This window comes from Dreissena polymorpha, chromosome 9, assembly GCF_020536995.1.
Source record: "Dreissena polymorpha isolate Duluth1 chromosome 9, UMN_Dpol_1.0, whole genome shotgun sequence".
NCBI classification, from domain to species: Eukaryota; Metazoa; Mollusca; class Bivalvia; order Myida; family Dreissenidae; genus Dreissena; species Dreissena polymorpha.
The window spans coordinates 6,249,290-6,263,157 of NC_068363.1; the positions used below are offsets into that span (position 1 = coordinate 6,249,290).

General features: G+C 41.6%; 1 protein-coding gene and 1 long non-coding RNA gene across 2 annotated transcripts; one reads left to right on the forward strand and one right to left on the reverse strand.

Moving 5' to 3' along the window:
• Positions 1–4,568: 4,568 nt before the first annotated feature.
• On the forward strand, positions 4,569–6,737 carry LOC127845507 (uncharacterized). The gene is made up of 3 exons (XR_008033240.1): positions 4,569–4,644; positions 4,957–5,017; positions 5,942–6,737. It is a non-coding gene; the product is annotated as an uncharacterized LOC127845507 (long non-coding RNA).
• Positions 6,738–6,750: 13 nt separating this feature from the next.
• Positions 6,751–13,277, reverse strand: LOC127844710 (uncharacterized). The gene is made up of 6 exons (XM_052375138.1): positions 13,187–13,277; positions 11,589–12,358; positions 11,130–11,376; positions 10,419–10,920; positions 8,949–9,321; positions 6,751–8,554 (listed from the first exon to the last, which is right to left on the reverse strand). The coding sequence occupies exons 2-6, from the start codon at positions 12,351–12,353 to the stop codon at positions 8,210–8,212; spliced, it is 2,232 nt and encodes a 743-aa protein (XP_052231098.1). The 5' UTR covers positions 12,354–12,358; positions 13,187–13,277; the 3' UTR covers positions 6,751–8,209.
• Between the last annotated feature and the right edge of the window lie 591 nt (positions 13,278–13,868).

Sequence of the window (13,868 nt, forward strand, 5' to 3'; positions counted from 1 at the left end):
TGAGTGAATAGTGAGGAATAGGCTTGTAACACTCAGCAAGGTGAGTGAATAGTGAGGAATCAGGCTGTAACACCTCAGCAAGGTGATGTGAATAGTGAGGAATCAGACTGTATTTCCTCAGCAAGATTAGTGAATAGTGAGGAATTAGGCTGTATGACCTCAGAAAGGTGAGTGAATAGTGAGGAATCAGTCTGTATGACGTCAGCAAGGTGAGTGAATAGTGATGATGATTGATGATGATGATTGATGATGATTGATGATGATGATGATGATGATGATGATGATGGAGATGGAGATGGACTCAAAACTCCAAATTTGTTTGAACACTAAATTGACCATGATGGTCAGTCATATAAAAAATTCAAAACAAACTCTTAATCTGAGGCAGAATATGAACTTAGGTATTGTGAAACTAGGCCCTTTCCTGTTACAGAAGCCAGACAAGGTGTTAGAGCTCTGAACAAACTGCTCAGTCAGGTTGTTTCCCAGACTGCAGGGAACCAGACAACACGGGATCGACTCAAGAACCTAGCCATTGGTATAGCCGAAAGGTAGGAAATACAATATTTTGCTATCCGTGATGCTGGAACTTTGTTATATTCATTTTCTCTTTAAAACTGGATCTGACTCAAACTTTCAAAGTTGAATGACTTAAATTTGTGGGCGATCATTAAGATTTCCCCTGTGACCAGTTTTGACAGAATAATGGCCCCTTTGCCTGTTTGACCGCTACGCTGCTTGTGTTTTATACTGTTGCAAACTATTTTGACTGAATTATGGCCTGTCTGTTTGTTATTATTGAATATATAAGCCCCAAAATTAAGTTGCTGAGCACTTCTTTATCTGGTTTGTGGATTTCGTTCTAATTTAAACAACTGAATAAACTTAATGTGTAGATGAGATTGGAAGCAATGTTTGCTGCTTCCAGTAATGGCCCAGGCTAATCTGGGGAGAAACTAAATGCTTGTATGGTATTTTTGTTTAAAGGAAGACATTTCTAGTCTTAAAGTGTCGTCCCTGACTGGCCTGTGCAGCGTGTATGATGACACTTGATGCACATCAATTAAGCCTCATTTAATCAGAGTGTGGCTCATATGTTTTGATATGTTCAGGTATCGCAAGTGGCGGTGTGGGAGACAGCAGCAAGGCAAACATGAGCAGCTTCTACCTTATCCTTGACCTTGTGACCTTCTTTGACCTCTATCAGCAAGGTCAGATGGAGGAGGCATTGGAGGTAAGAAGAGTGGAGACTTGTGTCATATATTAACCTTGTGACCTATATAATATAATATTTACCTTGTGACCTATGAAATTAAGTGACTTAATTTCATGTTGTACTTGTGCTTTGAAGAATAATATTCAATCAACAAAGAAAGGCCGCACATTTGTCATTAGATAAATCTGTCATAAGAGTATTGATTAACATGCCTGCCAACTGTGCTGCAGTGAGGTCTGTCATAAAAAGACGTTGTTCATTGATGTACACTATGCACATTAATATTGACTGCAGTTTGATTCTATCCTTTTCTATTTAAGATCATTCGCCAGTTACACCCTGCTTCCCCTCACCCCAGATGCAGTGGAACACAGTGTGAACAACTTCAGGAACTATACCGAGGAGGGTAGGGATGGAGCGGGCTTCTCATTGAATCAAGTGTAGGATGGAGCGGGCTTCTCATTGAATCAAGTTTAGGGTGGAATGGGCCTCTAATTTAATTAAGTGTTGGATGGAATGGGCCTCTCATTGAATTAAGTGTTGGATGGAATGGGCCTGTCATTGAATTAGGTGTTGGATGGAATGGGCCTCTCATTGAATTAAGTGTTGGATGGAATGGGCCTCTCATTGAATCAAGTGTGGAGTGGAATGGGCCTCTTATTGAATCAAGTGTATGATGGAATGGGCCTCTTCTTGAATCAAGTGTAAGGTGGAATGGACCTCTCGATGAATCAAGTGTAGGGTGAAATGGGCCTCTAATTGAATCAAGTGTAGGATTGAATGGGCCTCTTATTGAATCAAGTGTTGGGAGGAATGGGCCTCTAATTGAATCAAGTGTATGATTGAATGGACCTCTCTTTGAAACAAGTGTATGGTGAATGGGCCTCTCATTGAATCAAGTGTAGGATGGAATGGGCATCTCATTGAATCAAGTGTAGAATGGATTTGACCCCTTATTGACTCAAATTTGGTTGTATGGGTATCTCATTTATTTAATTGTCAGATTGAATGAGCCTCTCATTGAATTAAGTGTAGGATGGAATTGGCCTATTGTTGAATCAAGTGTTGGATGGAATTGGTCTCTAATTAAATTAAGTATAGGATGGAATGGGCCTCTCATTGAAACAAGTGTGGGCATGGATGGTCTTTCCTTAAATTTATTGTAGGATGGAATGGGCCTCTTATTGAATCAAGTGTAGGGTGGAATGGGCCTCCCATCAAATGACGTGTGGGATGTAATGGGTCAATTATTGAATCAAGTGTGGGATTGAATGGGTCTCTCATTGAATTAAGTGTAGGGTGGAATGGGTCTCTCATTGAATTAAGTGTAGGATGGAATGGGCCTCTTATTGAATCAAGTGTTGTGTAGAATGGGCTTCTCATTGAATTAAATGTAGGCTGGAATGGGCTTCTCATTAAATCAAGTTAAGGATGGTATGGGCCTCTCATTGAAACAAATGTGGGCTGGAATGGGCCTCTCATTAAATCAAGTGTAGGATGGAATGAGCCTCTTATTTAATCAAGTGTGGGATGGAATGAGCCTCTCATTGAAACAAGTGTGGATTGGAATGGGTCTGTTATTAAAATAAGTGTAGGTTGGAATTTGCCTCTTATTTAATCAAGTGTAGGATGGAATGGGCCTATTTTTAGATTAAAGATTAGGTGGACTGAGCATCTTATTGAAACAAGTTTGGGCTGGTATGGGCCTCTCATTGAATAAAGTATTGAATGGAATGGGCCTCTCATTGAATCAAGTGTAGGATGGAATTGGCCCCTTATTGAATCAAGTGTATGATAAAATGGGCCTCTCATTGAATCAAATGTAGGATGGAATGGGACATTCATTTAATCGAGTGTAGGATGGAATGGGTCCCTCATTGAATCAAATGTAGGATGGAATGGGTCTCTCATTGAATCAAGTGAAGGATGGAATGGGCCTGTCATTGAATCAAGTGTAAAGAGGAATGGCCTCTCAGTAAATCAAGTGTAGGGTGGAATGGCTCTCACATTGAATCATGTGATGGCTAAAATAGGCCTGTCATTGAATAAAGCGTAGGGTGGAATGGGCAGCTCATTGAATTGAGTGTATGGTGGAACAGGCCTCTCATTGAAACAAATGTAGGGTGGAATGGGCCTCTCATTGAATCAAATGTAGGATGGAATGGGTCTCTCATTGAATCAAGTGTAGGATGGAATGGACCTGTCATTGAATTAAGTGTAGGATGGAATTTGCCTCTCATCAAATCAAGCATAGAGTGGAATTGCCTCTCGGTGAATCAAGTGTAGGGTGGAATGGCTCTCTCATTGAATCAAATGTTGGATAAAATGGGTCTCTCATTGAATAAGTATAGGGTGGAATCGGCCTCTCATTGAATCTAGTGAAGAGTGTTATGGGCATTTCATGCAATCAAGTGTAGAGTGGAATGGGCCTCTCATGGACTCAAATGTTGGATGGAATGGGACTCTCATTGAATCAAGTGTAGCTTGAAATGGGCCTCTTATTGAATCAAGTGTAGTGTGGAATTGGCCTCTCACTGACTCAAGTGAAGGGTGGAATGGGCCTCTCATTTAACCAAGTGTAGGGTGAAATGGGCGGCTCATTGAATCAAGTGTAGGGTGGAATTGGCCTAACATTGAATCAAGTGTAGAGTGGAATGGGCCTTACATTGAATCAAGTGTTGGATGGAATTGGCCTCTCATTGAATCAAGTGTAGGGTGGAATTTGCAGCTCATTGAATCAAGTGTAGAGTTGAATGGGCGGCTCATTGAATCAAGCGTATGGTGAAATGGGCCTCTCATTGAATCAAGTCTGGGATTGAATAGGCTGCTAATTGAATCAAGTGTAGGGTGGAATGGGCCTAACATTGAATCAAGTGTAGGGTGGAATGGGCGGCTAATTGAATCAAATCGCATCTGCATCTTATGCTCTGGGTACAACCTATTATCACTGTAGCCCTATCAATCCTCAATATTTAACATGTGTATATTTGAATGATACTGTTTGTACAAATTTTCCAATATGATGATATGCCAAATTATGTTTTTTAAAACAATCAAAAAGTAGTGTTAAAATAAATTAAGACACGTTGGGTTAGGGTTAGGCTATAGGGTTGGTGCTATTTTCTGACAAATTATCAATTTCAAGTACTGGTTCTAAACAAGAGAGTGACTCAGTTAGCTTATTGACAGCCTCACAAGTGCAAGGTTACACAGTAGCAAGTACACCGCACAGAATGCTGTATGTTCTGGTTCTGTCTGCAGGTAAGGCCATGTCTACCTGACTTCCTGCTGTCTAGCATAAATGTTATGTTCTGTATTGTTCTGTTCTTTATTGTTCTGTTCTGGTTGTGTATGCAGGTGAGGCGATGTCTACCTGATGTCTTGCTGGCAACCATGAATGTGCTGCACAGTCAGTACAAGTCTGCAAGGTGAGTTACCAGAATGTGTAGGTCATATCTCAACAAACCTAATTGTGTTGGTTGTAGAGAATTTAATTTACTGCAACAAATTTCAGCAGAATTATTCCTCTTTTGTATTTGCAACAAGTTGTAAGTATATACATGTATAAAAAAGATTTCTAAATTTTTAATCAAGTCAGCATTTATTCGTCTGTGTTGTGGTGGAATCAGTGTCTTTGACACATCTTATTAAGGCTCATAATTCCATGGCCCTACCAGGGTTCAACACAGATGGATCACAAACACAGAAAGAAGTGTAAGTGTTAGAATTCAATGTTTCAGGAACACTGCTCCTCAGAGTCCACTGGTGCGAGGAAAGAACGCAGATGGAGGAAAGGAATCGGTAAGTAGTCTAGTTGTGTTAATTTCCTCTTGTTCCTTGCATAATTTGAGAAAATTGTGTTTGTCTGACATGATTCTGATTCAACTTCCCCTGTTTCTTGTCTGACATAAGTCTGATTTATCTTCTCTCATTCCTTTTCTGACATGTTTTTGATTCAGTTTACCTCTCCTTGCCTGATATGTGTCTGATTTATCTTCCCAGGTTCTTGTCTTACATGTTTCTGATTCATCTTCCCTCATTCCTTGTCAGACATGTGTCTGATGCAACTTCCCTCTCATTGTCTGACATGTGTCTGATGCAACTTCCCTCTCATTGTCTGACATGTGTCTGATGCAACTTCCCTCTCATTGTCTGACATGTGTCTGATGCAACTTCCCTCTCATGGTCTGACATGTGTCTGATTCAACTTCCCTCTCTCCTTGTCTGTCATGTGTTGTCCCCTACTGGTTTCACCGGATGGGACTCATGGTTTGCGCTCTGTCTGTCTGTCTGTCTGTCTGTCAGTCAGTCACACTTTTCTGGATCCTGCGATAACTTTAAAAGTTCTTAATATTTTTTCATGAAACATGGATAGATGGCAATATGGACATTATGCACGTCATTTCATTTTGTTCCTACGTTAAAAATTATGGTTGCTGTGGCAACAAATAGACTAGAAATACTGCTGAAAATGGTGGTTTTCTGGATCCTGCGATAACTTTAAAAGTTCTGAATATTTTTTCATGAAACTTGAAACATGGATAGATGGCAATATGGACATTATGCACGTCATTTCATTTTGTTCATATGTAAAAAATTCTGGTTGCTATGGAAACAACAACAACACAAAATTCTGACAATGGTGGAATTTCTGACAATGGTGGAGCCGGTAGGGGACTATATTGCTTAGCAATAGTCTTGTTCATCTCTCTTCTTTCCTTTCAGTACTTGAGCTACTTGCGCAGCCAGGCCAAGGCACTGATCATGTTTGCAGGCATGTTGCCGTATCGGTTACCGGGGGATACATACGCCAGACTCGTGCAGGTTGAGGTGCTCATGAACTGAAGGGGGGGGTCAAGAGGTATTGCATCACTCTAAGTGTGGGTGGGTGGGGGAGGGGGGCAGAACTGCAGCGGTAGGGGTGGAGAGCTGATGTTGTGGAGTGAAGGACAATATACCACTATTTGTGTTCTGCAGGATTTGATAACATCCTCAAAATGCCTGTCAATCAGTCCTTTATAAAAAAAAAAAATTTATGCTAAAGGGATGATATCTTTTGATAGCGCTTAAATCAACAATAAATTGGTAGAATGATTGTTATGCTCTTTGTAATCAAATTTTGTGGATGAAATTATTTGATACCATTTATATCCAACAATTACTTTATTTTGTGTGGATTTTGCCACAATATGACCAGTCCAATTTAGGGTAATTTTCTGGAACTTGACATGAAAGCACTATGAGCTTGTGGAATTTTCAAAACAGAACTTAATGAATGTCCGCACATGCTTATTAGGTATGAAACTTTTCTGCTTTTATTGAATTGTTTGTGTAACGGAAGTCTCTTCTTAACAAAAATCAAGTTATGGTGGGAAAAGTCATCCCAGATTAGCCTGTTCAGACTGCACACAGGTCCACATAGCGTTATGTTTTGGTTGATATCATGTCAATAGTGTCATGTTATCTACATGCATTATTGTTGTTCATTATTACAGAAGTATAAAATAAAGAGAGAAAGGAATGTCAGTGTTTCTTTAATTATTTATTCCTTTATAGAACAATTGAGAGGAAAATGACTTAGCGTACATTCAATTGTTTTATTTGCCATTATATGTACATGATCATAAATACGGAGGAAATTACAAAGTGCTGCTTTTAACAACTTTGAGATCATCTTTAATATTTCTTATTTATCATGCAAAATTGTGCAGGTGATTGCTAAACCTAACGTTTTTACATATTCATGGAAATATTTTGATTGACTGTTACATGTGACAACAACCAGCTTTGTGCCATTTTTCTTCAAACAGTTGAAGATATTCAAATTCGTGAGGTCTAACATTCGGTGGCTGACACTCCGGTCAGGACGGCGCCATGCTCAAATCAAAGATCATTGTTTTTAACGTTTTTTTCTGACTTCTTTTATTTGATTGTAATCCGTTTTCGCGCCAGTTTCCCGCTGTAGTCTCCTATCGTAAAAAATAACAGTGCTTTCTTGTTGAACACAAATACCCCCGTATTAACTTAGCCGTTGGTGATTGTCTGGTTTCCAACAAAAGTAAGTGCATACAACTACATAGAATTGTGTCTTTTTATCCACCTTAATGGAGACTAACCAGCGAAAATTGAAACACCGTGAGTACAGGCCAGGCACGAGTCCAGTGTTTAAGGTCATTGGATTTTCAGGAAAGCACCACACGTATTTATATACAATAATAGACTCATTTTGTCATCTTGTGCACATGATTCAAACAGAAAAATGATACTCAAGTCACGAATAGCTCTTTTAATACCACCATGTCTTGTATAAAATTGCAAATAAATAATTGTGTAATGTACAGATACGTATAATACAAACAGCGGTCCCATTATAGAAAGGCAGTGGCTAGCCGTACGACCAGCCTATGGCGGGGTTTGCTAAGTATTCGACACCCAAAGCCATGTTATTATATTTTCATTACAAGAGAATTCTTGATAAGTCAACGAGACCTCGATTTCAAACAACAATAATAACTTGTACATCAAGTATTAATTTTACTGAATTCTTAAAGGTCCTTTCTTTGTATCATCATTTTAGACATGAGTTGTGCAATAGACGCACGATATCCCTGATTTCTCGTAAATTGATGAAGCCTACTTACTGGGAATGGCTTTAGCTCATTAATTGTACGTTTAAAACAGACTTCAAAACTCTTTTTATAAATAGTACATCCTTTATTGAAAATAATAAATAACACGTATTTTTTTACAATATCATCAACTTTAAAGAACTAATATGTATCAATGAGATGAGTGACTTGGGTCATTTATTCAAAAATCAGGCTGAACTAAGTTTGAGAATTCGGCGCCAGCAAAACGGACTCGTTTTCATTTTGCGTTCCAGTGATTGAACTCGGAAGTGTCGCTATGATATTTTCATTAAATGCATTGGTTACTTGAAAATGCAGATATGCTGTGAACCATGATGGTTGAAAGTGAAGTCCCGGATGTGGTCTAACTTCCGGTGGCTGAGACGCCCATCTGCACGGCGGTGTGCTCCAGGCTGCAAATGTCCCGGTGTCCGCGCGCCCAGGCCTTTTTCTGGCACGCCGTTGAGCAGTACCACGCCTTCCGGCAGCGGCTGCATCCGGGAAAATTCCGGTCGCCGCTAGCAGCCTTCTTGCACTCGGTGCACGTGCTGCTATCGTCGCCCTCGAACTGACATCGTCTGCAGTTGCACCAGAAGTTGAAAGACTTGCAGAGCCACGCACGACGCAACTTCCGGGGCATGGCGGTGTCGATGTACGTTGTGAAGAGCTCGTCTCCCGGTCGGATGTGACGTCGTACGCGCACGTGCACCTGGAAAAGATTTTAAAAAATGGGTATATTTTATGTTTATAATAACACACTGATACAAGAATCGAATGGCATGGACTAAACTCGCTGTTCGCATTCCGACAAGCACTAGTACGGTATTTGTTGACGGAAATATGGTAAGAAACTGTGTGTATGAAGCACGATTTCATCTATTAAACAAGGTATGAAATAGAAAAAATGAACTAAGGTGTATTTATAATTAACGTAATAACACGATTTAGTTATGATTAATATCGGTATTCAGTAAGCTAGAGCATAACTTTATCGTTTGCCAGACATGTCTTGCCGAAAATTTTGTTTTTTCAGTTAACATATTTTTTTGTTTTTCGAAAATTAACTGTATCTGAAGGAAAATATTCGTGCAATTTTCAATTACCGCCGGTTTGCCGTTGACAAAGCCGTCCATGACATAGACGTTGTTGTCACACGCGTGGTTGAGGCAGGCGTGCAGCGGGAACATGCCAGCGAAAGAGACTCCGGCCGACCGATCGTTCTCCTCCAGGAACCGCAGCAAGCGCAGTGCCCGGATGTCCCCGGTCTTCACCAGGTTGTCCATGAAGGCGGTCTTGGGCGTGACGGAAGCGGCGAACGCCTGCAGATTGCACGTGGCCTGGTAATAGCGCGCCTCAAACTCCGCCTCACTGATTTTGTAGCTGAGGGTCCCGTCGCACGCCTCGAATATCCGCTGCATCAACTTGAAGATTTCCGGCATCTTCTGTGCCGCCGACATGGAACCGTAAGAAATAAATCTGCAAGCAAACAAAATGACATTTTTATTTTATTGATGTATTTGTAAAATGTAAGCATGGGCGTTCCTTACATATGTGATTTTGATAATGAAATTTAATATTGTCCCTCGTACAAAGTACTGATTGTATCATGGAGAAAACACAAATCACACCGCGATTCGGACACAACATATAAAGATTTGATCCTTGTTTTGCGAAAAAGGGGCTTTATACATATTTGATCATCGGGGAATGGGGAAATTGATGTTTGATCAAGCGTAACAATAAAACACAAGAAACCGTCGGAGACGGGTGATGCTCCCCAAACTTTTTTGTCACAATATTGCACTATATATTCAGAGAAAAGGAAACGTCTTGAGGGGCATAACTTTGGACAAAATAATACGATGGATGGTTTAGCATCTTAAAAATGTCAAAGGGCCATAACTCTCTAAATAAATCATCTAACCAGAACCCACATACAACATGCTCATCACCTCAAGGTAGTTAAGCTTCCCATAAAGCTTCTTTGAATTCCAGTCAGTAGTTGGGGGGGGGACCAGAATTGCACTATATGTACAGTTAATAGAAAATTTCAAAGGGCCATAACTCTGTGAAAAATCATCCGACCAGAATCGGCTGATAATATGAACATCTCCTCTTGGTAGTGAAGCTTCCCATAAAGTTTAATTGAATTCCGGTCATTAATTGCTGAGAAATAGCCCGGACAAAAATTGTGCACGGACGGACACACGCACGGACAGACGAAGCGGCGACTATATGCTCACCCCAAAAAATTTGGGGGAGCATAAAAATCATTTGAACATAAATTACCCCAAAATATAAATATGTAAGCATTTCTTTGCGACAATGGGGCTTAATGCATATATGATAATCGGTGTGACGGGAAACTGTTAGTTAATCAGGCGTAAAATAATATCAAAACAAAATCCATTAAATATTAATAAAACAACACTTTTTAATCTTTCTGTATATCTACATGATTTAGTCAATAAACACAAAGTGACTTTTCATCTCGCTTCGTTGTATTTTTTTAAAGAATTACACGCCGAATCGTGAGTGAGATAACTAAGATAGACAATCACAGTAAAACGTACTTTCGGAAGGGCATCTTTGCCCGCGCCCAGATCTCCGTATCCGGCTCCGTGATGCCCCTCTCCTCCATGAGCCGTTTCGCCTCGGACGCGATCATCGCCCAGATCTTGGCCAGCACGATGGGGCTGTACTGACACACCCACAGGTCGCTCCACTTACCCTTCTCGTCCCGCCCCTGGCCCCTGTTCTCTATCAACTCGTACAGGTCGCCGGCCGCGGGGTTCACGAAAGGGCACATGACGCGGTGGTATCGGTACCAGGCCTCGTGGCGGCAGTTCTCGCTGCAGTAGCGCTCCCTCTGACATCCGCTGCACGTGACTCCCCTCACATCCGGCCAGTGCCCGATCGCGAACGTCTGCAAATCTTCCGGAAGTGAGTCAAACGTGGGGCCGAAAAACTGCTGCACCGTGACCATGGAGTTTCCGCAATGACCGCACGCCGGCTGTTGGATGCAGCTTATCAACTGACCGATGACTACTGGTGTGTCGTCAAACGCGTTCTCCTCTGTAAACCAGCAAGCAATACTGAGCTCGTAGAAAGTAGTAAACTCATACAAGTTCTATGACGCATGAATTTACGTGAATGAAAAATGTGCGGTATATATCATACGGTGAAATCGGCTATGCAACTGTTTATTTTGGGGGTCCCGATTTCGCAATTACCGGTAATACAACATTGGTCACAAGTAAAAGCTTAAGCATTGATCTCCATACCTGGTTTTAGCGACTCGGTGGCCACTACAGCCCGACCGTAGTCCGTGAATTTCACCTTGACCGGAAATTCGTATGTGAGGGGTCCGTATATCCGGTCCACGCGCACCTGTTGGAAAAGCATCGCCGCCTCGAGGTCCTTCCTCCGATCCGCTTCCGGCACCATTTCCGTGGCCTTCCGCAGCCAGAATTCCGACATTACCGGGAGCTTCAATTTCTGTAGGAGCTTTCCTGCAACATATGACTGAATCTATATTTGTATTTAAACATATTTTGAGTTGCCTAATTGTTACAGTATTAAAACATCGAATATACACATGATTCAATACGTATGCAACGTATATGTTTTCCAAAGTTATTATCGTACTACCGTGCATAAAAAATAAGAATTAGTTGTAACAATTTTTGTGTTGTGTGTGGAGGGAGAGAGGATTGAGTTACTGGTCATGCATGGAGACATGCGCAGGACGGGGTTGTCACACAAGCCTTGCCTCCCAGCTTCCATGCTTCCACAAACCGGAACGGCTTTGGAATCATAACGAGGTTCTTCAGCGCATGCGCAGGCTCTTCCAAATCATCAAACACCATGGCGCGCATGTGCAGCAGACGATAGTTGCCCGGATCTTTTCCCAGAGCAACGTGACAACACTGGAGCGCCTCCTCGAGTCGCCCGTCACTCCGCGCATTGTAAGCCATCACGCCGAACGACGCTGCTTCTTTGCGCTTCGACAGCGGCACGTCGGCTGGTTTAACAATGTCCGCTATGTCGATTGTGTACTTCTTAAGCAAGATCTCTACTTCGTGTTTGTACAGTTCGTCATCTCCTGGGTAAACGTCCTGCGAGCACAGCTCCACCGCCTTGTAGGTCTTCTCCGGTATCCCCTGCGCTCTCTCGTCGTAGTCACTTACGATCTCGTCCTGGAGTAACCGCAGACTCTCCACTATCTTCTCGTTCTTCGAATCTAGCGTTAGTCCCTCGTTCAGAAATTTGTAACTCTCTTCGAACCGTTTCAGTTTTAGCGCCGCCCTTCCCGCAGCTATTAGGGCCGGAACGTGTTTGGGTTCGAGCCTCAGCGCGGACTTGGCGTCCTCTAAGGCCTGTCGATAGAGCCCCTTCTCGGAAAAGAGGGTGGACCTGTCCAAAAAAGGGCCGGGGTCAGTCTTTACAGCGCCTATCACGGCTGAGAGCGCTACTATCTTCTTGTCGGCGTCTGTGAGGTCACCCATTGTGTCTGAAAATTAAAATATACGTGGTAATTAAGATGTATTGCCTCAGATAGGAAAAGATCCAGAAAAAAGCACGGCGCTGCTCACGGCTTCTTTTTGCCACGCTCCCCCCCCCCCAAAAAAAAAAGCAAAAAACGTTGGATCCAACATGTGTATGATATCATACATATGACAGATTTGTTACTTACACAGGTAAGCAAATAGCAAACAATATATAACTCGGATCAATAAATACCAGGATAAGACCAAACAGGTTTGTTGTTTCTTCTAATCCGACAGACTCAAACTTTTGCGTCGACTCATTCTTTTTCGTGACATTCCAGGTGAAATGTTTGACCAGTTTGATACGTGCGATCTATGGACTAAATTCGCTTGAAACCATACTAATTTGATTACGAAAAAAAGTTAAATATATATTGTCGGATATTTCTACATTGCAATATATTTATTTAAGAGGGAAATAACTTGTTAATAAAAAAAAAAAGTTAAGCCCACCTTTCTATCCTATGTAGGGAGAATTTAGTGGAAACAAACAATGTGTTTCGCCTGAAAAATGAGAGTATCCGTACGTATGGACACTTGTAGTGAATTTAGAGAGAAATATCTCCAGAATAATCGCTGGTTGTTGACGCAACTCTTGCTTCTTATTAATGCCTTGTCCCTTTAGACTTACTCCTTTTTAGCAGTATTCTGTACCTTACTTACATATGTATCTTTTATATTTCCATAACATACCACAAATCCGTTTCTCAATCCAATACCCGTATCACAAATAAAATTGTAATATCATATAAGTATTAAAATTATAAAAAACAAATAACATGATAACGTACAAGCCTCATAACCTGTATGCAGCTCACTCTGATATTCCTCCTAGCACACACATAAACACAGACACCTATGTGCCCTACACATTGAGTATACCTAGCATCTCGACTCTGTGAACGTATCAGTTCCCATGGTAACCACGTGCAGATGCGCGCCCCAGCTGGCAGAGACAAGTGTTTCAAGTTAGACTGTTGCGCCTGACACCACGGGGCGTAGCGTCCGTCGCGTGATAGGGATCGACCCTGCATGCATGATTATTACGTCATCAAAGATGCCATGACAATACTGCGACTATCATTTAAATGTAGTTGTTCTAGTTTTTGGGATACTTTCTAGTGCTTCCGTCGGCTACTACAATCGTTGCATACGACACGGACTCTAGATGAGAGTCAATATACGCTCCGTGCATACGATGACGAGTTAGAAAAAGAAGAAAAAGAATAATGAGAAGAAGAAGAAGTTGTTGATTATGATGATGATGATGATAATGATGATGATGATGATGACGACGACAACGATGATAACGACGACGACCACTACGACGACGATGATGATGATGATGCTGCTGCTGCTGCTGATGATGATGATGATGACGACGACGATAACGACGATGATACCGATGATAACAATGATAACAACGACAACGACGACGACCACTACGACTACGATGATGACGACGAGGACGAC

Coding starts and splice junctions, on each gene's coding strand:
- LOC127844710 (XM_052375138.1), bottom strand. CDS start 12,353: ATGGGTGACCTCACAGACGCCGACAAGAAGATAGTAGCGCTCTCAGCC. Junction 10,921..11,129: donor CACCGAGTCGCTAAAACCAG/GTATGGAGATCA, acceptor GCTGGTTTACAG/AGGAGAACGCGTTTGACGAC. Junction 8,555..8,948: donor TTGTCAACGGCAAACCGGCG/GTAATTGAAAAT, acceptor AATCTTTTCCAG/GTGCACGTGCGCGTACGACG.